The sequence below is a fragment of the Emydura macquarii genome, unplaced genomic scaffold (assembly GCF_026122565.2).
Source record: "Emydura macquarii macquarii isolate MOO-44397 ecotype Brisbane River unplaced genomic scaffold, CSIRO-AGI_Emac_v2 contig_2805, whole genome shotgun sequence".
NCBI classification, from domain to species: Eukaryota; Metazoa; Chordata; order Testudines; family Chelidae; genus Emydura; species Emydura macquarii.
In genome coordinates, this window is record NW_027132942.1 from 1921586 (window position 1) to 1945552 (window position 23967).

General features: G+C 43.3%; 1 protein-coding gene across 1 annotated transcript in view; it reads right to left on the reverse strand.

Annotated features, from left to right (window-relative positions):
* The window catches only part of AKR1A1 (aldo-keto reductase family 1 member A1), a 41707-nt gene that overhangs the window by 5959 nt on the left and 11781 nt on the right, over positions 1-23967 (reverse strand). The window contains exons 3-8 of the mRNA XM_067567790.1: positions 13572-13691; positions 11200-11351; positions 7779-7974; positions 6125-6324; positions 5218-5290; positions 3494-3580 (exon numbers count right to left, since the gene is read on the reverse strand). Of these exons, the coding sequence (XP_067423891.1) occupies positions 3494-3580; positions 5218-5290; positions 6125-6324; positions 7779-7974; positions 11200-11351; positions 13572-13691 (828 nt within the window). The remainder of the gene's footprint in view (positions 1-3493; positions 3581-5217; positions 5291-6124; positions 6325-7778; positions 7975-11199; positions 11352-13571; positions 13692-23967) is intronic.

Sequence of the window (23967 nt, forward strand, 5' to 3'; positions counted from 1 at the left end):
GGAAATATTCGCTGTTCAGTTGCTGGCTCTCAAGGGGTTTTTGCAGAGGAGCATCTGCCTCGTACTGATATTTGGAGAGGGGTTAAAGAGTGGTAGTTACCAAATGCCCTTTCCACAGACACTTTGAAATATAAAATATGCTCCAAACCAGCAATAGCTATTCAGTGTAACAGATCACCATGCACACTAGAGAGCTGTCAGTCATGCCTTCCTGCTTTATATTCATCTAGAGCTCTGCCTAAATGTGTACCTTTGTCATTGATTTTTTTGGGGAAGTATTGAGCCAACACCGGTACCCAGTTATAGCTACACACATCCCCAGGTGCGGAGACTAGCCTTTGCTGGAGTGGGTGGGTGAGGGGAGAAGGGGAGAAATCAGATCACTTATTTAGGCATCTAAATATGGATTTAAGAGCTGAACTTTAACTTTTTTTTTTTTTTTTAAATCTAGCCCGTATTCCATATATCCTATTAGTTGCTGTGGTTTCATGCTAATGTGGTAAAGCAAGAAAACCACGTCCCACCATTTGTGATTTTTAGGAGCTCAGATGCTATGGTTCTAGCATGATAAAGACCTACATACTAAAGATTAGATACATGAGATTTTAGAAAGGGGCTTTATTTTTAAATAAGTGATATTTGGAGATCATGAAACACTTGTTAAAACCATAAAAAAAAAAGGGTGGAGAGAGGGTCCCACTCAGATATTGTGGCAATAGATTCATATTTTAAAATTCTCCCCATCTCATTTTTTCCTGTTTCATGTTGTCTCTCTGAAGTCCAGCTGCACAGCACTTAGCCTCTTACAAGCTGGATGAGCTAGCCCTTTGAACCACTATCTTTTGTCTCAATATCTGCTCAGCAAATCAGCATGAGGCTGATAGTTTCTTCCATACAACAAAGACACCTGATTTATTTCATCTATCTGGTACCTCTTTTTGGCATGTTTTGTGATTGATTAGCCAACAGCTCTGTCAGCAGCATAAACAACTACAAAGGACCACTCTGTCAGCAACAGGTGTGCCTGCAAACACACACAAACAGCTATCAGTCCAGGAAAGCTGGTAGTTAGGTGCACGTATTTCTCAGCTGAGTGCAAATGGGTCTTCATATGCATAGATGTGGGGTTTTATGGGCACACGTATGTTTTTGGTAGCACCCCACAGTTGAAACTCTTGGCCCCACAGGTCCAATAATCATAGCACTGACAAATTATAAAAACTGTAACATTGTCTGTTGATGTCAGACAAGTGAATGTTGTGTGCATGTGTAACTCACGCCTGCTGGGTGTGGCCCCTGTACTCCTCTAGGGACACCTAGACCGTCTAGAGACTAATGAGTCTGTTACAGCTTTGAGCTAAGAGCCATGTGGCTTTTAGCTCACACAGTGGAGACTCATACACTAAGCTTCAGAGATCCCAGGTTCATCCCGCCTGTCGACAACCAGGGTCTGTCAGTGTAATAGATGCAATGTATCTGCCCAAACTGGGGGAAAGAGAGGGAGGTAACAGGAGATTCATGCTGTTCTCCCCAAGCCCTCAGAAAAGCCAGAAAAAAAATACAAGGTTAATGCAGCTTGCACTGGAGAAATGTTCACTTCAAGGAACTCCCTGGGGCAGCCAGCCACTGGAGTTTCCCTGGTAGCATGGTTTGTATGGAGCTCTGCTGCCAGGAAGCCAGAGAGGAGGCATCCAGGACCCCAGAGCTGGTATGGAGGCATAGGGCCTCTAAGCACACCTTGCAGGATTCTCTAGGCAGAAGTGCTTCTCATTCCGATTCTTTTCAGGAAATTCCTTGTGCAATTTTTCTCCCCCGTGGCAGGGGCAATCCAGATGTTGGTTTGGCATTTAAGCACTCAGATTGGCTCTGTGACACTCAGCAGGGTCAGTTGGACCACATTTTGTCACCTTATTGCACGGTCTTGAAGCCACAAAGGGATAGACTTGTCAAATTGGCATTTCCAAAAACAACTTTCAGGCAGAGCTGCCAGAGATGGACTGCTGTGAATTTGCATGAGGCCTCAGGGCACGACTGGCAGTTTCCAAACTAGCACAGGAACATACTGTATTTGCTTGCTCTATTCTGATACTGCCATCTCCACAAAAATCTCATGTGGTTAGACACACCAGAGAGCGTGCGCCACCTGACTTATCTGCAAAGTTTCCACTTTTTCATCCAAGTGGCTGGCAAGGAAGAGCATCTGAGTGGCTGCATTTTATATGGGCTAGAGTGGGCAAAATGGGTGTCAGGGAGGAGGAAGCTGCAGGTGATGACAAGGGCCTGGACGAGTATTTCAGCCATAGTGTGGGTCTGTCTCGAGTCAGATAACACCCAAGATTTGGCTCTGGGTGACAGGGAGGATGGAGATGATGTTGGACACAGAATGGGAGCAGAGGGAGGGATTGAGCGTAAAGAAGGAGTTCAGTTTTGGCCATTTTATGATTAATTGATGGAGAGCCCTCCAGTGGGAGGCAGACACAGACTGTAATATGGGACTGGCTTGAGAGCAATAGGTCAGGAATGGGAGCTCACCCATCAAGAGGCTACAGAGGGAGAAGATGCTGGCACTCAAGGACAGAGGCCCATATGACCCCAAAGAAAAGATGAAGAGGAGGGAGAAGTCATAGGAAAAGAAACACTGAAAGAATGACCAGAGAGCTAAGAGAACTAGGAAAACAACAGTGCCAAAAGGACAAGGGACAACAAGATTTCTATGTAGCTTTGATCAAGTGTCAAAAGCTGACAATGCAGGCAGCCTGATTAGGCCTGGAAGAGGTCAGTAGAGACTTTGATGAGAGCAGAGTCAGTGAAGTGGAGCAGACAGATCCTTTCAGTCTGACTTCTGAACTGGAGCTGGGGGAGAGAACTTGAAGTAATGGTTGTGCCAGTGTGTTCAAGGAGTTCGGAAGTGTAAGGCAGATGGGTGGAAGGTATTTGTAAGGATGGTGGAAACCGCAACATGCTTATATTTTGAGGGGAACAAACCAGAGGAGAAGAGAGGCTAAGGAGAAAGGAGAGAAGGTCAAAAGCCAGGAGAGAATCGGGTCAAAGGCTCGGTAAAAGGGTTAGAGATGGAAAGCAAAGGAGAGTCATTGGTGTCAGCAGCAGGAGAGAAGATGAGAATGGTGAGAGAGAGGGAGGGAGGGGAAGCGAGGAAGGTTTCTTCAATAATCCCTCTCTGGGCATTAGTTGCAGAGAGCAGCATCCTCTTCCTTTGGGCCTTTCTGCACTTTTCAAGCCTGGGCTTTTTACAGCACCTTGAAACAAGCTAAAGGTGCTTTAATATATTAACACAGCCACTAATCTAACCCTCTAGTACCCCCACATGCCTCATCTCTAATTGCTTCACCAGTCTTTTAAGAAAAGTCTTCTCCAGCTTCATTATCCTAATAAGATGCAATGTTTTGTCCACAGATAGCTCTGGCAGGGGATGATGAAAGGAAGGAAGAGTGCGCGCACATGCACACACACACACACAGCCAGAGAAACTTACTGTAACCATTGGCACAATGTATCGCCAGTTTTTATTCAGGCTTCCAATGTGATCCATCTCTTCTCCTGTGAGATTAAAATCAAACACCTAAAACAAAAAAATTAAAGTTTTATTCTTGGACTGTGGTTGTCAGTCTCAATAGCCCCAGAACATTGTCTCCCTGTCTTGCTCCCTTTGTAACAATTACAGCCAACCTCTCTCTGTCCTGATCTCCTTCAGAGATCTAACAAACACTGGGGATGGCATGAAGATAAGGGAGGCTTGCGCCTGCATGCCTCAGTTTACCAGGACACAGAATGAAATAGCAGCACTAGAAGCATTGACCTGGGGCCCTGCAACAGTATCAACATTTGCACAGATCTGACATGATAAATTGCAGCTGTCTTTTTAGAGCTCTGTACACACACATGAACATAAAGGAACAATAGACTGGAATAATTTAAGATGAAATTACAGAATGCTTTTGTCTGGACTTTAAAGGAAAATCTCAGTGTAATATTAGAGATTCTAACTGCTACATTTAAATCTAAAGAAGGGTAAATGATTAAACACTATATTTGAAACAGTATTAAGAAAAGATTACAGCTTCTAGTACGATAGTTAATTCTGTCAGCTTTCTGATGCAGAGACTTCATTTCCCCACTGGAAAGCACTGCGTATCAGAGCTTAAGGGAAAAATCTCTAAATAGGCCAAATCCTGAATTTCTATTTGATTTGTAGTCAAGCAAATCTTGATAGACTAAGAACTGAGCCAGGATTTGGTCCTTTATTTTTTACATTTGTTCATTAACAGGATTTGAAGCAACTTGACAAAAAATTAAATACAGGGCTCAATCTTGGAGGTCTTTACTCAGGACCTGACACTACAGCTCTTGCTCATGTGGAGTAGCAGCACTCTTTCATAGGAGTAATCCCATAGAAATAAGCAGGACTGTTCCCATGAATAAGGGCTACTCAATGGGCCAAACTCTGTTCTCAGTTACTCTAGGTCTACATCAGTGGTATTACTCAAGATTTATACCAGTGTAACAGATGGCAGAATTTCACTTAATTCAAGTAAGAGTTGCAGAATTATGCCCAAGTTTTTAAACTTATCCAGCCAAACTCCCAAGATATATTGCCTGCGTAAGGGCTGAGTAAAGATCGCAAGATCTGAACCAGACCTCAAAATAACTGTAAAACTCTGATTTCTAGTGAATTCTAAATTGAAGTGAATTGTCTCAACTGTAGCTCAGGAGGGAGTTTCTTTTAAAATTTTACTATCACTAATCCTGTTCCTGCTAAAAAATATAATTAGAATGGCAGCTTACTACAGAGACCTAGAACAGTCCCCAGTCACTGAATGGAAATAACAAGAGAGGCAGTTCTTTCCAAAAACTGCTTTGCAAATACCATTTTAAGACAAATTGTTGTTTATTCATCTATGATAAGGGCAAATTCCCGTGCTAAATTAAGAAGGACAAGGGATTTTCATCTAAAATCAAGTAGTGGATGATCAAACCCTTCTGTCACTTGAAACTTAAATGAGATTCTTCTCCAAAAATTCTTCCCACCCTTCTGCGTGTACACACCTGTGTGTAACTGTAGTGCTGGTAATGAGCCTGGGACTGAGCACCCTGGTTTTTTGTCGTGCCATTATTAAACTATTTTTCCCCTAAGGAAAGACATTTCTAAATCATTTGTGTTGCTAATAAAAGGGCTCCTTTATGGGTAAGAGCTCTCACCTGGAGATTTTGCAGAATGCGGGCAGGAGTGACACTCTTGGGAATGGTAACCACCTTACGCTGCACTTGCCACCTGGTACACAGAGAAGGAAAAAAAGACTTTAACTTCCACACAAACCACCCAAGAAAAAAACCCAGAAAGTTCTGTTCTAAGCAAACAATCCCCTCTTTCGCTTGGCAGTGTATGCATTTTACATACATTTACATCTCGCACTTTCAGCCACTTTCCGGTTGTGAGCTGGACATGGGTTTACCTTAGAACCCACCAACACCCCAAAGTTGAGCAAGACAGAACAGTTATAGGACTACTTCAATGAGAGCTGCAGGGGATCAGTTCTGGAAAAAAAAAATCAAGCTCAAGACTTGTCTCAAGCTGGACTACCAAACCCTTTAGAAAGTTTTGACCTAAGTATCTTGCATAAGGTCAACCAGGGATCTCTCGAGTCCCAGTCCATTGCCTTGAACACAAGATCATCCTTCCTCACTCATCCACCCTTCTGCTAGCTGACTAACCAACTCCAAACCCACATTTGTGCTGTTGTGATTGAAGACGGGGATGACAAAAGATGAAGCAAACTCCATCTTGCAAGGTGCTGACCGTATCCCAGATGTTGCTGAGCCCCCTTACCTCCCATTGACAACTACCATGACTCTTGCAAAGTGCCCAGCACGGTACAGAATCAAAACCCTAGACTGGCTTGTGCTATATAAGAAAGACAGGTGAAAATAATGGTTTGCCAAATGGAAGAGAGCTGAACTAGTAGGAAATTATGTTTTAGGGTTCTTTTTGGTTATAATGCTCTATTGACCATAAAAATACTGTCTCAGTCAGAACCCATTAGGTGTGTGCCACTTGCATCAGTAAGGCAAGTGCTGAATACCATCCGTTTTCAGAACTGTTCCGTACCGGAGGAGGATTTGAGCAGGTGATTTGCCATATTTTTCTGCCAGTTTTTTTATCCCAGATTCTTCTAGAAGTACTGGTTCATCGGGGTGCTTCCACATTCGATCAGGAGAGCCAAGGGGACTATATGCCGTTACTACTAGCCCTTGCTTATTACAGTGAGCTATGAGCTCATTCTGAGCAAGGTAGGGATGACATTCCACCTGTTAAAGCAACACACAGTGAATACCCAGCAAGCAAACCTCAATAAAAAGATCCAACAACATAACAGGCGTCTAAGTGCACAATGAGTCTAAGTGCAGGAATGAGAGGCCACCTTGCAGGTTATGGCAAAAGAATTAGTTAGCTATGCAGCCTAAGGGGGAGGTAGCTGTGGGTGGAGATTTCTGCAAGTTACCATCACCTATCTTGTATGAAGATACAGTACTAGAATTCTCTGTGCAAGATGTGAACTTGAATTCAGACAGACTCCGCAACCCAACAACATGTATCCTAGTACAATATGTAACAGAGGTTTGGATGGTTTGACCAATTGGAAATACTTTTTTAGCTGAATGGCAAGCTTCTTGCTTTAGCTTGAGAAACTTCTAGCTCCACTAAGAACTCCCACTGTGCCCCAAAATTCATTTCTTGAGCACAGCCTGTTTACATAGCACTCAGTATAACAGAATGCAGCTGGTCAGGTTAATCCACATTGGATCAGCGTTGTAAACAGATTTTTAGGGTAATTTTTTCATGTTTTTAGATCAACTGCCTTCAGTACCATTTATTATGCAGCAATGTTGATTTGCCCAAACCCCCTATCAGGGGTAGGCAAGATTGCCAATGCATGGCTTCATTTCCATCTCTTAGATGGAGCCCAGCGGATTGTATCTACCCTTTCAATTGTGAGGGTGCGACAGGTATGTGTTACAGAGTGATCACAATCAGAATATTATTGACTCCCCAGCTGCTGTTGCACGAATGTAACCACAATGGCCATGGTGGCTGGTTCGAAATCTGTGTGTGTCTAGGCGGCTCAGACTTTTTTACAAAGGAGGATGTTGCTGCTAAAATCTGTGCCTTTGTCACCTCAAGATTAAACGACTGCAAAGCACTCTACCCATAAACCCACTCAGTGTAAAGTGGGTGCGGAATGCAACAGCCTGCATGCTTCGTGGAGTTTCTCATCATGAATACCTGACACCAGTGTTCGTGTTCTGCAAAGGCTGCTTTATTGGCTTCCAAGTTGAGTTTACAGTTGTTAGTTCTGGCCTAAAAAGTCAGGGGGAGGCATAGCCAGGGGGGCAGACAGGGAGAGGCATGGCCAGGGACATTCTTGCACTCCAGGTATCCTGCACTCCTGCAAAGCCTCATAGGGGCAACTGAAACAGGACACAAGTTAGGGCAGCCCTCAGGGTTGTGCTAGCCTGCACCCAGGTTGAAATCCATCCATGCAAAATACACAAACAGGGCAGGATAGGCTGGTGCCTGCTCCAGTGCAAGGTTGACTCTTCCCCTATGCACATTATATGTGCTCATCAAATAGTTGTCATATAAGCTCATTCCACATATGGATACGGATAAAGAATAGTAGACACTAACTAATGTGCCTTTCCAGCAGAGACTTTGCACTTTCACACAGAGACCCAGTCCCAATCTTGGGTGTTTGTCTCACCTGTAGTACAGCTGGTTTGATAGAAGCCATGCTGAGGATGTCATCAATCTGACGGCTGTTGAAGTTGGACAGTCCAATGGCCTTCACCAGACCTTTTACCACCAGCTTCTCCATAGCCTTCCAGGTTTCTTTGTAGTCCGTGTAATCAAAACGCATCATGCCATCAGGGTTCTTTGGGAAAAGAGTATCTCCTCGTCTACAACATTGAAAAGACACAGTATAAACACATATTGTATGGAGATTTTTTATTACAGTTATCCAGCAAAGAAACATTCTTTAAAATATTCATAAAAGTCCAATACATACACTATATGTGATAAGTATACATCTCAATTTAGATTCCAATGTGCTTATTTACCATATGGAAAATTGGTTGGTATATGGTGTCTTTCTTAGTCAAGGTAACTTACTGTAGAGTACTCAAAGCTATCTACCTATAATGCAGTGACTATATGAAAACATGGCAGTCATTATACACTCAGCAACAGTTCACACACAGACTTTGACCATAGAAAATATCTGATTGAAATAGGGAATATTTGCCAGGACTCCTAGGTAATCCCTTTATAGTTTACAGGATTTTTTAAACTTCCATCTGGAGTCAACCTGCTACCAAAGGGACTTTGGTTTAACTTTCATCCAGAAGAGGGCACATCTAATAGTTCAATATTCCCTTTTCCTGGTACCTGCACCCAGGTGTCACTGTGCAGTGTCAGCAGTGGATATGAGCTCAACTGCCAGTGGGAATAGATCTTAAAAACCACACCTTGCTGCTTCTAGATTAGGCGTGTGTCCAATTAGCCATAACACACACAGAATCTGGCTGGCCTAGCAGCACAACAGTGCATTGTGGGAGGGATACAACTGTAATCTGTGGAATGCAAGGTGGGATGGGGCTGACAAAGCTGTACTGCTGACTCTGGCTTTGGACACACACACTTTCCTAGGCTCTCCCAGTTGAAAGGGAAATGATGAGATTGTGAAAATGGCAGGAGTTGGGAGTGAGGAATCAGGTGCATCAGACTTGAGTGGGAAGGTTCTTGCTCATGTGCATAGCTAGATTTAGCACCCAAAATAATTTAGAAGACAGCCTTATGAGAAGCTATAGGAGAAAAGCAACATCCCATGTCAACAGAAATGCTCCTGAAACATGGTTTCACTTCTAGCTTTGTGTATACTGTGGTAAAAGGATTCCTCCTCAAGATCTATGGACATTGTGGTTCTAACGGAAAGTATCAGTTTTAGTTCCCATTTGAATACAACCCTTCAGCTCAACTTCCCTATATAGCGGGTTTTGCTTTACATCGGATTGTTCAGAGATTGTTAATGCATTGCCCCAGTAAGTTACATAAAGGGGTAGTTTTAGGGCTGAACAGTCTTTTTTGTGAATCACCACAGTGTAGTACTCGTTGTCCAGTTCAGGTCACATGACACTTCTAAAAAATGGGAATGTCTCTTTGAGGACCCCCAGAAGGCGAGAATTGGAGTCCCTCTGAATCTGATAGAGAGCTGGCCGCTTGAGGGGACTCCTGTGTAACTGGTCTGACAGAGGCTCACACTTAAATTTCCTACTGATTAAAGAAAGACATCTACAAATATTATTATTTATATAGTGAGAGACACCGAGAAAACAATACAACCTGACTTCTGTGAGTGCTTTTATAGGATACATTTAAGATGGGGAAAATTAGTAGGGTCTGAATAGTAAACATGTAGCAAGAGAACTTTCCCTTCTGGCCTTTCCTTGTACCTTAGAATTGCTGGGATGTTAAGTCGTAACAGGTTACATTTAGTTCATCCTCCTACAGCTACAGGATTGGTCCCTACAGTGTATACTTACGTGTTTTATCCAGTCCAGTATTAAATGACGCATGCCAACGCTTAAGCTTGATGGGGCGTCCCGATTCCCCTGGGAGACTCTTCCACACTAACAGATCTTACCTTTGGAAAGATTTTCCCCGCAGAACAGGTCAGATTCTCTGTTGGTGTAAACTGACATCGCTCCACTGAAGTCAATGTAATGACACCAATTTACACCAGCAAGACTCTGTTTCATTAATCCGGTTACTCCTAGTTAGGCCACTTTCAGCTAACGCACTCAGATCCCAAGGCCACCTAGTGCTGGCCAAGCTGTAATTCAGGAGGTGTGACAGACATTATGGACACATGGAATATTCAAAGGCTACTGGATCAACTTTATAAATGTTGCATGTCATCTGTATGGGCTAGGGATTTGTTTAGCTCCACGGGGGGAATTACAGGAGTTTCCTGGAAGAAATAAAATTGCTGGGAGATAATTAATACAAATCCCTAGGCAACGTAAACAAATTTGGAGATGCCTACGCACTGGAAATTGCATATACTAGTTTGCACTGGTTAAAGACAGCTAACAAACAAAAAAGTGTGACTGTATAAAGTGACCAGCCCGACTTTTGAGGGGCAGAGGGAATGGTGATGTATGTATGTCACTCTCACTCAATCCAAGAACTGATGTGACACTGTGACCAAAAGGTCCAGACCCTGTGGGAAGGATTTGAAGTACTTTGTTCCTAATCATGATCTCCATGTGGAAGATGGATGATTGCCTGGTAAGCCAAGACCTGCATATAAGCTGTTTATTGCTTTTAACATGTTTTCTCTGTAATGCTTTTGTTCTGAATAAATAATAGTTTGCTTTATGAAGGCTGGCTGATCACTGGTTAATCCTGTCATTGCCCCTGAAAGAATAGGACTGCTGGTGCTGAACTACAGTCAGTTCTGCTAAGGTAATCACAGCGTATCACTGGAAGAATTGCAGCTCAAAACTCCCTTGTCTAGGTGTCATCCCGAGAAAGGTGAGGCATGAGACCTAAGTGGGGGTGCCCTCGTAGAGGTAATGAAGGGGTCAAAAGTGCAGTTACATGGGGAACTGTGACAGTAAATATCTAATTATCATGATTCCACTGCATCTTTGGAAACTGATTCCGCTCCCTGGTTGCTCTCGCTATTAATAAACATTTAATGCAGTTTAAAAATCAGATAATTTCAACTTTAAATCCATTATTTATAGCTTTATAATTGCAAACTAATGAGAACAATTATGAAGAGGAGATATCCCTCTTCCTTATAGATGGTTTTCAGACTTTATGTAATTCTAAAACTAAATACATTTCCACTCAGTTCAAATGCAAAGAACTGGGATGAACTGGAAACATTCTTTTTCTGTCTGTCCTTAGGCAAAATGCATAGACATGTTTGGAGGGACAGCAGTGGGGTTCCAGACTAGACATTTCAAGCTCACACTACTAACCACATCAGGAAATACCTTGCAGGCAGTATCTGTGGTAAGAAATTCACAGCTGCACAGTAACCAGCCTCCATTTATAAATAGATGGCCTGCACTGCTTTTATACTTCCTGCTCTCCTCCCATGCAGAACTCACTCAAAGGCATGTGGCCAGTGCATGAGATAAAGATCCAGGTAATCCAGTTTCAGATCTTTCAGAGATTTCTTTAAAGCGGGCTCCACATCTTCTGGGTGGTGCTTGGTATTCCATAGCTTTGATGTCACAAATAGCTCCTCCCTCTTAACAGGCTTTTAGAAACAGAAAAAAAACAAAAAACAAAAAACCATCTTGTCACAGATTCACATCAAAGGCTTATCTGAATAGAGAGTCAAAGGCATTAGCCACTAGGGGAACGGTCAGTGACTCCATAGCCAAATCCTAAGGCAAACCACCACCAGAGCATAATTAAACTAAAGAAGGGAGTACTTAGAACCTATGAATTATACTTTTTAGAAATGCTTACAATGCAGAATGGAAAGAGAAAAAGGCTTTTGCATTGAAAAGTAAAGTTCTAAAATATTTCACAGCCTCCCGTCCTATCCACAAATACTTTTTGAAACTTAATGGAAGTTTTGCAAAGCCACACATTTCTCTAATTTCTCTACGTTCTCTCATCACTAATCTAAATACATCTAAATACCTTCCTCAACTAATTTCAAGAACAATTATTCCTGTCCTACCCCACACACAAATTGGTAAGATTAGGAACTAAAGCCATTACTAAACTACACATGGCCAAAGCGGATAGACTATTCAATTTACACAAATGTAAATTGTTATTTGTTTATATTTCTGATTAATGAATCATGCCCATGAAACAGATCCAACAAGCTTATGTCACTTGCTATGCTCCTGACATATTATTTACCAAGAGTGCTACACATGGAAAGAATAATACAAATAAATATAACCCCACAACCCTTCCTACTTGAACTTTTTTGTTGTTTTTTTGTTTGGTAAGTGCAAGAAATGTGTTTCAAGTACTCTGCACTACTGCTTAAAGCCAGAATGTGAAATAGGTGTAAGGATATGCAGTTTCATGTTTATAAATAGAAAGTCAAATAGAAAATATATATGCTACATACCATACAAAGGGTGAAATTCTGGCCTTATTGAAGTCAATGGGAGTTTTGCGGTTGATTTCAAGGGGACCAGGATTTCACCCAGTCTCTGAAGAGAAAATTAACCTGATATATACAAGCCATAACTATAATTTTTTGTAGTTTGTTTTTACTATGTCAATTTCACAGTTGTTTTTTTGCTTGACACATGCATGGATCTATGGTGTTCAGAGAAAATCTAAAAAAAGATTTTTAAAAGTGCTTATAAACCACTCTGGCATTTTAAGAAGTATCACTGGATGCACGCTGGCTAATAGGAGTTCTATCCTTCCCTACATTGATTATTCCTTCCTATCTTACACCAGGAGGGTTGGTGTAAATTGGGGAAGAAAAGCTGGGGAGGACAGCGGAAGTGGACTGAAAACAATTAAATCAATGCTTCAGAGAGGTCGCTCCAAAAAAAGTAGCATGGAGGAGCTCCTTCCCCATATAGCCTGAGATGAGCACACTTTTTCTAGATACATTTCCCAGCTCTCCTTGGCTTGAGAAGTGAGCTGAGCTTAAGACTCAGGGCTTGTCTACACTTGAAATGGGAGGGTTCTCCTATCGGCGTAGGTAATCCACCTCCCTGAGGGGCAGTAGCTATTTTTCTGTTGATCTAGCACTATCTACAGGAGGGTTAGGCTGACTTAACTATGTTGCTCCGCGGTGTGGATTTTCACACCCCCGAGTGATATAGTTGGATTGACCTAACTTCTTAGTATAGACCAGGCCTCACACATAGATTCCCCCATGTTGTGTTGCATCTTGGCTGATGAGCTCAAATGACCTTTTTAAAACTATGGCCAAGATTTTCAAAAGCAACTTGTGATTTGAGGTGTGTTTATTTTTGGGTGCCCAAATTGGGACTCCTTAAAGGGGGTCTCTGAAAAGCAACTGCAGAGCAAAAATGCCTCCTCCTTACTCGGCAGGTCCCCTGTTTGCATTCAGAGCAATCTTCTGTTTTAGTGAGAAAAGATTTTACTAAAATCTGGACTGCAAAACCAGCACAGAGCTGGGAGAGAAAATTCTAACTCAGAAATAACTAGGACAGCGTTTCCCAACCAATGTGCCACGGCACACTGGCATGCCATCAGGTCTGAGCAGGTGTGCCATGGAATTTTTTGAAAAACTACTTGAAAAGTTCTGAATTGGCTCATGAATATTCATGAATTCATTTGGAGACTATATGGTGGTGTGCCTCAAAATAATCAAAGTATCAAGGTTTGCCATGGCAGAGAAAAGGTTGGGAACCACTGAACTAGGATACATTTAGATGTAGACTCTCACAATGCCATTTTTACAGAGTTACTTTTCAGGGCAGAACCACAATGAACAATCCAGTTTACATTCACCGTTCTTTTTCACCTTATCGGGCCCGACATTCTCCTGGAAGGCTTCCCCTATCTCTACTTCATTGTTGTAAACTGTAGCACAGTCAATGTGGCGATAACCTGCACCAAGAGCATACTTCACTGCCTCCTTCACCTGTAATAGAAAACAAATACAGATTAACTCAGCACAGCCAATGGGAAGGGAATTTCTGGTTTATTTTGAAGAAAAAGCTGTTGTATCCATGAGAGAAAAAAAAAACTTTTAAAGGGCTAGATGTTGTGCCTCTGTGCAACAGCAGGACAAGTTGAGGAGTAGTCAGGAAGCCTTCTGTAGCCCTTGTGTTCATCTGAGCACAAGGACTGTGCAAAACTAGCACTGTTAGGTGCTCCAAAGGGAGCAGGAAAGAGAAGGTAACTCACCTGTGCCGTAACTGAGGTTCTTTGAGATGTGTGTCCCTGTGAATGCTCCACTTCAGGTGTCTGGCATACCCTCACGTCCAGATCAGAGATTTTTGTCCGCAATTCCTGCTCGGGTTGTGCATGCGCGGCCCGTCTTGCGGTGCCATTGGCGCCTTGAGCCGCATGCGCACGACCCAAGTCCCTCAGTTCCTTCTCCACCACGGAGCAATAACAGGTACGGGCTCCGAAGCAGAGGGGAAGTGGGAGGGTAGTGGAGCACCCACAGGTACACACATCTTGAAGAAACTCAGTTACTGCATAGGTGAATAACCTCCTCTTCTTCATCGAGTGGTGTCCCTGTGAGTGCTCCACTTCAGATGAGTATGGAGCAGCATCCCTCATTTGACAGAGGGAACTTCGGAGTTGTTACAGTCTACGAATGATAGAACATTTAGACCTACAGTTGCATCTGACCTGGAGGCTTGGTCAAGGGCGTAATGTTTAGCCAATGTTTGTATGGAGGCCCATGTGGCCGCTCTACATATGTCTGCTATTGGGACATTTTTAAGGAAGGCTGGGGATGCTGCCATTCCTCTGGTGGAGTCTGCTCTAATCCCTTGAAGGGACTGCCAGTTTTTAAGGGTGTAACATAAGTGGATGCAGTCTTTTATCCACTTAGAGAGTCTCTGTTTGGATACGGTCCCCCCCTTTAGAGCGTTCCGCAATGGACACAAAGAGTCTTGATGTCTGTCTGAAGGATTTTGTCCTGTCCAAGTAAAACGCTAATGCTCATCTGACATGTAAATGTGTGTAACGAAGCACTCTGTGTGTTCTCATGCGGTTTCGGATAGAATGTAGGTAGGTATATTTGTTGATTTATCTGAAACGCTGAGTTGACCTTTGGCAGAAATTTTGGATGGGGGACGTAGTGTGACTGTCTTTGTGGAAGACTGTGTAGGGCGGGTGTGCCATAAGTGCCTCGATTTCACTTACACATCGTGCAGATGTTATAGCTTTTTTCATGGCTACTTTCATGGACATGTGTATGAGGGAGCATGTCACTAATGGTTCAAAAGGATGTGCAGTTAGAGCATGTAGTACTAAGTTCAGGTTCCGTGGGGTAATGAGCCTGAAAATTTCTAGGTATTGTTTTGTATGCCACTAAGGAAATGTTTGACAAGTGGGTGAGTAAAGATCACCTTGTCTTCTATTTTCAGATGGAAGGCAGCTATAGTGGCCAAGTGGACCTTGAGAGAGCTGAGTGACAGGCTTGAGTATTTGAGATCGAGCATGTACTCCAGTACATGTGGGATTTAAGCCGATACAGGTAATATATGTTTGTTTTTACACCACTCATTGAATCTAGTCCATTTTTGGAGGCAAGTTTCACAAGTTGTTAATTTTCTGATATTTAATAATACTTTCTTGACCTGTGTTAAACATTCTAACTCTTCCCCTTGAAACCATGTAGGAGCCACACCGAGAGGTGGAGTTTGTCCAAGTGGGGATGCAGAGTCTGGCCGTTGTCTTGATGTAGTAGGTCCCTGCACATTGGAAGAACTACACTATGTCCATAACTTCATTGCCTCTGTGCACAGTGAGTGTGAACGGGCTCCCCCCCGGTGATTTATATAGTACATGCATATGATGTTGTCCATCATGATTTTTATTGTTTTGTTCCTTATAAGAAGGAGAAAGTGTGAGCATGAGTTGCATACCAGCCGAATTTTTAACAGGTTTATGTGTAGGGACGTTTCTGGTTGAGACCATCTGCCCTGTATAGTGTGGTTTAATAGAAATGCTCCCCATCCAATAAGGGATGCGTCCGTCGTGAGTATAGTTGAGGGCGGTTCTCAGTGGAATGGGATTCCAGCCATCATGTTGGAGGGGTGAGTCCACCATATTAGTGAGTCCTTGATGTGATTTGGCATTGTCAACACTCTTAGTAGGCAGTATCTGCTAGATTTGTACATGACAGCTAGCCATGCTTGTAGACAATGCATGTGCCTTACTACATATGTCATGGCTGCCATGTAGCCAAGGAGTTGAAGACATATGTGGGCCATGAGTGTTGGACTGTTCCTTACAGAGAAAACTAGGTTCCTGATGGTAACAAACCTCTTCTCTGGGAGTGATACCTTTGCTGAGGCTGAATCTAAGTGCGCTCCTATGAAATCTAGCTGTTGTACTGGGACCAATGTAGATTTTTGGTGGTTTATCATGAGTCCCAGTGCTTGGAATAAGGACGTTATCTGCCAGGTGGCTGTCAACACCTCCATTTGAGTGCTTGCTTTTAATAGACAATTGACCAGGTATGGAAATATAATTATTGCCTCCCTATGGAGGTAAGCGGTCACCACAGCTAGCATCTTTGAGAATACCCTTGGCACTGTCGAAAGGCTGAAGGGGAGTACTTTGCACTGGTAGTGTCTGTCTCCCAGGACAAACCTAAGAAATCGTCTGTGAGCTGGGTGTATGGTCACATGAAAGTAGGCATCTTGCAGATCGAGGGCTGAAAACCAGTCCCCTTGTTCCAATGCTGGTACAATGGTCGATAGTGTGACAATTTTGAACCTTTGCACCCTCACAAACTTGTTTAGCCTTCTGAGGTCTAATATGGGTCTCCATCCACCATTTTTCTTATGCTTTAAAAAGTACTGGGAATAAAATCCCCTTCCTATAAAGTGTTGCAATACCTGTTCTATTTTACCAAGAGATACTAGACAGTCTATTTCTTGTTGAAGAAGTTGCTTGTGAGTTGGGTCCCTGAAGGAGGATGGGGAAGGGGATTGGGTTGTAGGTATGCGGATGAAAGGGATGGAATATCCCGAGCACATAATCTCTAGTACCCATTTGTCTGATGTTATGGATGCCCAGATAGTTTGGTATGGACGGAGAGAGTGGTGGAATATCGTGATGGGTCATTTTTGCGCTAGAACTCGAGGGAGGTCATTCAGGCCCTCGACCAAACTTTCAAAATTGTTGTTTGGGCGGCTGTGGCTGAGATGTTGATTGCTGGTGTTGTTGGCTATTCTGCCATCTTCTCTGAGGTCTTTGATTTGTGTCGTATTGCCTGTGTTGGTATGGGTATTGGGGTATCTTCTTTGATAAGGCTGATACCTGTTCTGTCTCCTTCTCGTTACAGGTGTGTATATACTGAAAATCTACAACATCACTCAAGAGTTCTTCATTGTATGGAAGTCTTCATCCGTTTTCTTGCCAAATAACTTGGCTTTGTCAAATGGGAGATCATCAATGGTGGTTTATAGATTCCCGAGTAGAACTGCTGGATGAAGCCACGAAGCTTTCCGCACGACAATCACCGTGGTTCTGGCCGCTGTGTCTGCCACATCAAGAGCAGCCTGCAGGGCTGTTCTGGATATAAGTTGACCCTCTGTAATGAGAGACTGAAATTGTTCTCTTCTCTCTTGTGGGATGACATCTATAAAGTCCATGAATTTTGAATATGTGTCATGGTCATAGTTGGACAGTAGTGCAGCGCAGTTGGCCATGTGTAACTGTAGAGTGGCAGAGTAGACTTTTCATCCAAAAAGATCGATCCTCTTCCAATTCTTGTCTTGGGGTGTGGATTTCTGGTGGGTTTGCTTGCCCCTTCGTTTGCTGCTTCCACAACGAGGGAGTTGGGATGGGATGGGATGGGATGGGTGAAAAGAAATTTGGCTCCCTTGAGCGTACGTAATATTTTTTAATCGGCTCTTTTGCCCATGGGTGCGATGGTAGCTGGAGTTTGCCACGTGGCATCTGACGGCTCCATTAATGCCTCATTCATTGGTAGAGCTATTTTCTATGGTGCAGTGATATGCAAGATCTTTAAGAGCTTATGATGCTTTTCCAATACTTCTTCAAGGGGTATCTCCAAGCCTTGTACCACTCTTTTGAATAGCTCTTGAAACAGCCTGAACTTGTCCGCACTAGTAGTTGGGGGTGGCATTATGGTATCATTCAGTGAAGAGGACAAGTTATGAGATATTAATGATACTTGTGATTCCAATACCTCGTTGGCTTGTTCAGTGGCTTGTGATGGAGGGTTTATGGCTGAGTGCGTCAATTGCTGTGGGGACAGGTCTCTGTCCCTATGGGAAGTTGAGGGTCTGCTATAATCCTTGGCATAGTGAAGCCATGCTTCCCAGTTGCACCACTGCATGGGGTATGTCATGGGTGGGGCAAACCATGGAAGCGTAAACCATGGTTGCCCTGGGTAACCTCCATATCCTCTAAGACTCGGGGGAAAAGGTGTGGGTCTGCAAGGTGTGGAGTGTTGAGGAGAAAAGACTCCTTCAATATTGTCATCCTCTCCGCTAGATGATAGCACTGGGGATCTTGGTGGTGACGTGTCCATGCCATATAGCGGAGAATCCTCCTGTTCCTGGTGCTTTGTCTTGGATGTGTTTTTCCTCCCTGGCACCATACTAGGTGCCATGGAGTCTGTCAGTACCAACATGTGCAGCAGTGCCGATGGATTGGTCGGCACCGTTGCATGCCGGGTTGTCTGCCTCGGGAGCCGTAGCTGTGTCTGATGCCGGTGCCACCGTCTGTGCCATTGTGCGAATCAGTGCTGAAGGTATGGTCGGTGCCATTTTCGCTACATTGTTTTCAGCGCCTGGCTGCTGATGCCGGTAGAGGTTTTGTCGGTGCTGGATCGGAGGAGGTCTTTGGTATTTTGACTCTTGACTCCGTGCCCTTAATATGACTCTCCTTTGGTGCCGTAGAGGATGCAGGCACTGAAGGGGTCTGGGTGATCGTTATTTTGGTCGGTGATGGCCTCTTTTTTGGCGAGTTTCTCAATGGCATTGAAGCCCTCTTCCTACCCTGTCTGTCACACGGCGACGGTGAAGGCTCTTGTCTTGGGTCTGAGGCAGGTCTCAGGGAGTTTTCCATTAGGAATAACTTCAGCCTGAGTGCTCTATCTTTTCTTGCCCTTGCCTTGAGGTTCTTGCAGTGGGGACACTTCTGTATAAGATGTCCGTCGCTGAGGCATCATATACATTGGGCATGGCCGTCAGACGCCGGCATGGTGTCCCTGCACAAGGTACATCTTTTAAAACCCAGGGAACCGGGCATGGTAACTGGATAACTAAAACCTACTCTAAAGAAGAGGGGAAAGGTGTTTAAGAAAAATAAATAAATTATATATATCTTTTCAGGTAAGTAAATAAGGGAAGGAAGTAGTAACTAAACTAAACTAATATATTAATTACTAATCAATCGACTTGTTCTGACAGAGAAGTTTAAAGAGAACTATTGTGGCTGCATCTTGGACCTTAGGCAGTTGAGAAGGAACTGAGTGACTTGGGTTGTGTGCGTGCGGCTCAAGGTGCCAATGGTGCTGTGAGACAGGCCACACGTGCGCGACCCGAGCGGGAACTGTGGATGAAAATCTCTGATCCAGACGTGAGGGCACGCCAGACACCTGAAGCGGCACACCCACAGGAACACCACTCGATGAAGAAGCATTGTTCCTCTATGCAGGTATGTGGATCTTGCTCGCCAAAGATGGAGGTTACTCTTAAGGAATGGTACAGCTGCCATATTCCCCCTGTGTGCCAAGAAGCTCTAAGAGCTCCTGCTGGTATACTGCATAATCCAGTCACCTCCAATTTCAGCCAGTGCCTGTTAACACAATCCATGGAGAAAGTTAGGTGTTAAATTCCAATACTATTAGAGGACAGGGCTTTGTTAAGTTCCTCACACCTCATTTCTGAGATGTCAGATTACTTTATTGGGATGTAATCTGCTCCAATGCATGCACCAGGATCTCCTATGGTTTTGTTCACTTCCACTCCCCAACAATGCAAGCCACTTCACTAACACCATCTATGGAAGCAGTATCATACCTGCAGGGCATGCCTTAGGAGAGTAGCGAGGCTAGACACACACAGGCACAGTGTACTCTCCAGACTTCTCAGGCCACTTTTGGTTAAGAAAAAGTAAAATTTCAAAACCAACTTTTCTACAATCAGCAAGAGACTGCTACAAATAATGATGGCCCTCCACTGCCAGCAGAAGGTAAGATCCATATTGAGTCATCTTTTTTCTTAGTGCCTACTGGGGACCATTTGGTTAGTAGTTATATAGTCTCTTTTAGGATTATCTAGACTTAAACATTGGGTCTATTTTAATCAGTGTGGGAAGAATTAGCAATTTGAGCTAGCACAGGCTTTTGTAACTGTGATATCCTTCCACCCATGGGAACAAAGGAAGTTAATCTCTTCCCCAATTATATTTATATTTTGCTACCTTGTCTGTTTAGAAGGTAATCTTTTCATAGCAGGGACTACTTCTTGCTAGGCATTTGTATAGAGCATAACACATGGGGCCCGGACATCCTTTCAGTCCTCACTGAGAGGTCTACACAGCAGTGGGGAGGGTGCTTCAGACGCAGGCTAGTTCCACTTGGGGTAGCACACTAAAAATATCAGTGTGGCCATGGCGGTATGGGCAGCAGCTTGGACTAGCTTTCCACGTATATACCCAGAGGGTCAGGCAGGATTGTACTCAGGTGCCTAACCTGTGCTGCCAAGGCCATGCTGCTATTTTTAGCATGCTAGCTCAAGCAGAACTAGCGCATGTCTGTCTGCCTGTGCTGGGAAGCACTCTTGCAGCTGCTGTTTAGATGTATCCCCAGTGCTACTGTAATACAAATAAAAATATTCTCATGTAGTATTCCTGTAAGAACAGAGAAAACGATTTCTACAAGACAGGGAGACGGTTAAAGAGGAAACAGTGAAACTGATAAATTGGTTGAAAGATCATCTAAAGCACCTGCATTTTCCATTTTAAAGCAGGCAAAATAATTAATACAGGGGAAAGACAATAAAATGTTCTGGTTTACAAGATAGATTTAAAAGATAAATCAAGTGTGGAGTAGATCTATTGGCTCCTGCTAGATTTTATTTCTTTTAGTTGTTGAAAGGAAAGGGGAAGCTAGATGCGGGATATTTTGACTAGGTTCTTTGGTGCCTTAGGACAAAATCCGCATTGAAGAGCAAATTTCCCTTAGTCAACATGAACAGGATTTATTGGCTTTACTTTCACTGTGACAAATACTTTTCTGTTGAAATGGTTACTACAAATAGTGCCTGGGTTATGAAATCACTCAACATGTTAATGTTTAATGCAGTCCAATCATCCCCAAAGAAAATAGAAAAGTAATGACTTACTAATCATAGGAAGCCATGGAGCAGAAGCATCTGCTGTGAGAAGGGACTTAAACATGTTCCATAGTACAGCTCTAATCCATTCCCCACACCAAGGGCAATGGTTTCTATTAAGATGGAAGGACAAAGAGCAGGAAGATAGATGTGTGTCAGTAAATGTTCTGGAGAATGAAAACACCAAGGGCTAGATTTTGAAAGCTCTCTGTAAAAGTGTCACTGACAGATATTGCAATTACATGCAGTATCTTTGGAGACTACATTGTATTAAGTTTATGTATCATAGTGGGCCACTGATGGTGTTCTACTCCAGACAGCAGGAGGTTACAACAGCTCCTCCAAGAACTAAAAACAACGGTGTGTGTGTGTGATTAAAGCAAGTTGCTGAAACTCTAAACAACTGCAGAGAGGTACCAGCCCTGGGAAGGCTTCCATATACCGGTTCAAACTGGGCTCTATTCCAGGCTCTGACAAGTCCTAGTCCAGCATTCTATCTATTAGACCACACTGCCTCCATAGAATGCTTTAGGTTTTCAAAGCCCTGTACAAATATTAACCAGTTTTTCAATCAGATTAATTTGTTAATAGGATTAGTTTTCATTTTGTCAGAGTAACAAGCATTCCAGAGAAACAGGTTTGACAGGAGTATTTAGAGAGTCAAATACCTCCCTAGTGCTATGGACGGGTCTTTAAGATCCTTGGGCAATAGCTACCTTTGCCGCTGTAGGTAGCTCATAGTTACAAGGTAAGCAAGTATTATTAAACCCATGTTGCAGTGGGGAAGCTGAGACAGAGTGGTTAAATGATTGGCCCAAGGTCACAAAGTAAGTCAGTGGAAGACCTGGGAACAGAACGCAGAAGTCCAGACTTGTTACAGGATCCATTGTCATACCTGCAATTCACCAGTTCCATTCAGCCCACTGCAAGATGAAATCTATCTACGTTTTTATATATCCCCATCACAATGGTAACCAGGCATCTAGAGAGTGTCTTCTGCATTGCGCAAGCCATTGTGAAGGGGCTGTCCAATGTTTTTTTGTAATATCACACCACCTTGCAGCAACCTCATTGGGCCAATGCTCAGAAAAGAGATGACCGATTCTAGAGGAAGCTATGGCAGTCTCTCTGCACACAGGGAGGTTTGCTGCAATTCAGGAGCTTGAGCTTACTCACAGTTGGAAAACGGAAGGAGAAACTGACTGTGCAGACCACATGGCTGTCAAGTGCACAACTTCTGGTCATACTGCATTATCATCTCAGAGTTCCTTCATTTGCTGCAGATGAGGAAATAAGAGTACCTCTACCCTGGAATAAAAGGTCTACTGGAATAAAAGACCCATGGCTGTCTCGGGTCAGATGATTTGGGCTTGTGATGCTCGGGCTGCAAAATTGCTATGTAGACATTCAGGCTAGGGCTGGAGCCTGGGCTCTGGGATCCTCCCACCTCATGCTACACAGCAATTTTACAGGCCTGCAGCTGGAGCCCCATGAGCCTGAATCAGCTGATCTTGGCCAGCTGCAGGTGTTTAATTGCTGTGTAGACATACCGTAAAAGTGTCCACTAAGCATGGCAACTTAGAACACCTCAAAAAACAAACATTTGTCTCCTATCCGCAAATAGATTTATTTCAAATCCTTCCCCCTGCCATAGTTAATACACACTTCAGCTGGCAGGGACTGCTTGTCTGTGTGACCAAAATTTTCAATTTGCCAATGGAGCGATACTATAAGGGAATAACTAAGAGGCGCTCAGATACCACAGTAATACATGCTTAGAGCAATAGAGCTGACTATCATACAGTAGCTTTACAGAAAGCTTCACTATGTTAAGATTAATGTAACTTGTCGGACAATCAAATAGTCTAGAACAGTGGCTCTCAAGGTTTCCGGTATCCCTTTCAGGAGTATCTACTGTATCCCTTTCAAGAGTCTGATTTGTCTTGTGTACCCGAAGTTTCACTCTCAAACTATTTGCTTACAAAATCAAACATAAAAAGCACCAACAAAGTCAGTAGAAACTAAAACTTCATACAGACAAAATGAGAAAGTAAGCTATTTTTCAATAATAGTGTGTTGTGACACTTTTGTATTTTTATGTAGCCTGTTGTAAAACTAGGCAAATATCTAGATGAATTATTGTACCCACTGGAAGACCTTTGCATACTCCCAGGGGTACACCTACCCCTGTTTGAGAATCACTGGTCTAGAAAAGCCATTTCCAAAACCAGTCAGGCTTTCTATCGTTGTTGTGATAGGTTTTAAACCACACAGAAAGCCGGCTTGGCCAAGGCACATATTTCATTCTCTGGCTTCCCCAACATCTTCTCTCCCATCCTAAACAACACTTGTCAGTCCCACTTAGATCATCCCCCATAGAACCCACTCACTGCATCTTGGTCAATTCTTTTGCTGGGACAGAATGCTGCTGGTTGAAAGTTTTGCCTGGTTCCAAGTGAAGAAAACAGTCACTTAAAATGGATCTTTAAATTATCGTTTTTGCACGTCTTTCTTCCAGTAACCTCAAGATTTTGGCAAACCCTTCACTCTGGGGTTAATTCTCCTCCCCAAGCCTCATCCTCTGTCCGTTTGCTGCCAGTGCAGTGTGCCTTTCTGACATTTGTGATGAAAAAACAAGAGACCTCTTCTGCTACCCTGGACAAATCTATTAAATATGTGCACATCCAGATTTCATCACCATCTGCAGCAGCATTCATAACTGTATGCCAGAGGAAATTAGTAGAGCGAGGTAGGGAAAAATTAATGCTACCCAGGAGCTCCTATTAAAATCCATGTTATTCATTTTCTTAGTGATAGATGCTACTGGCTGAAGAGACTTACAGTATTTTTTTATCTCAT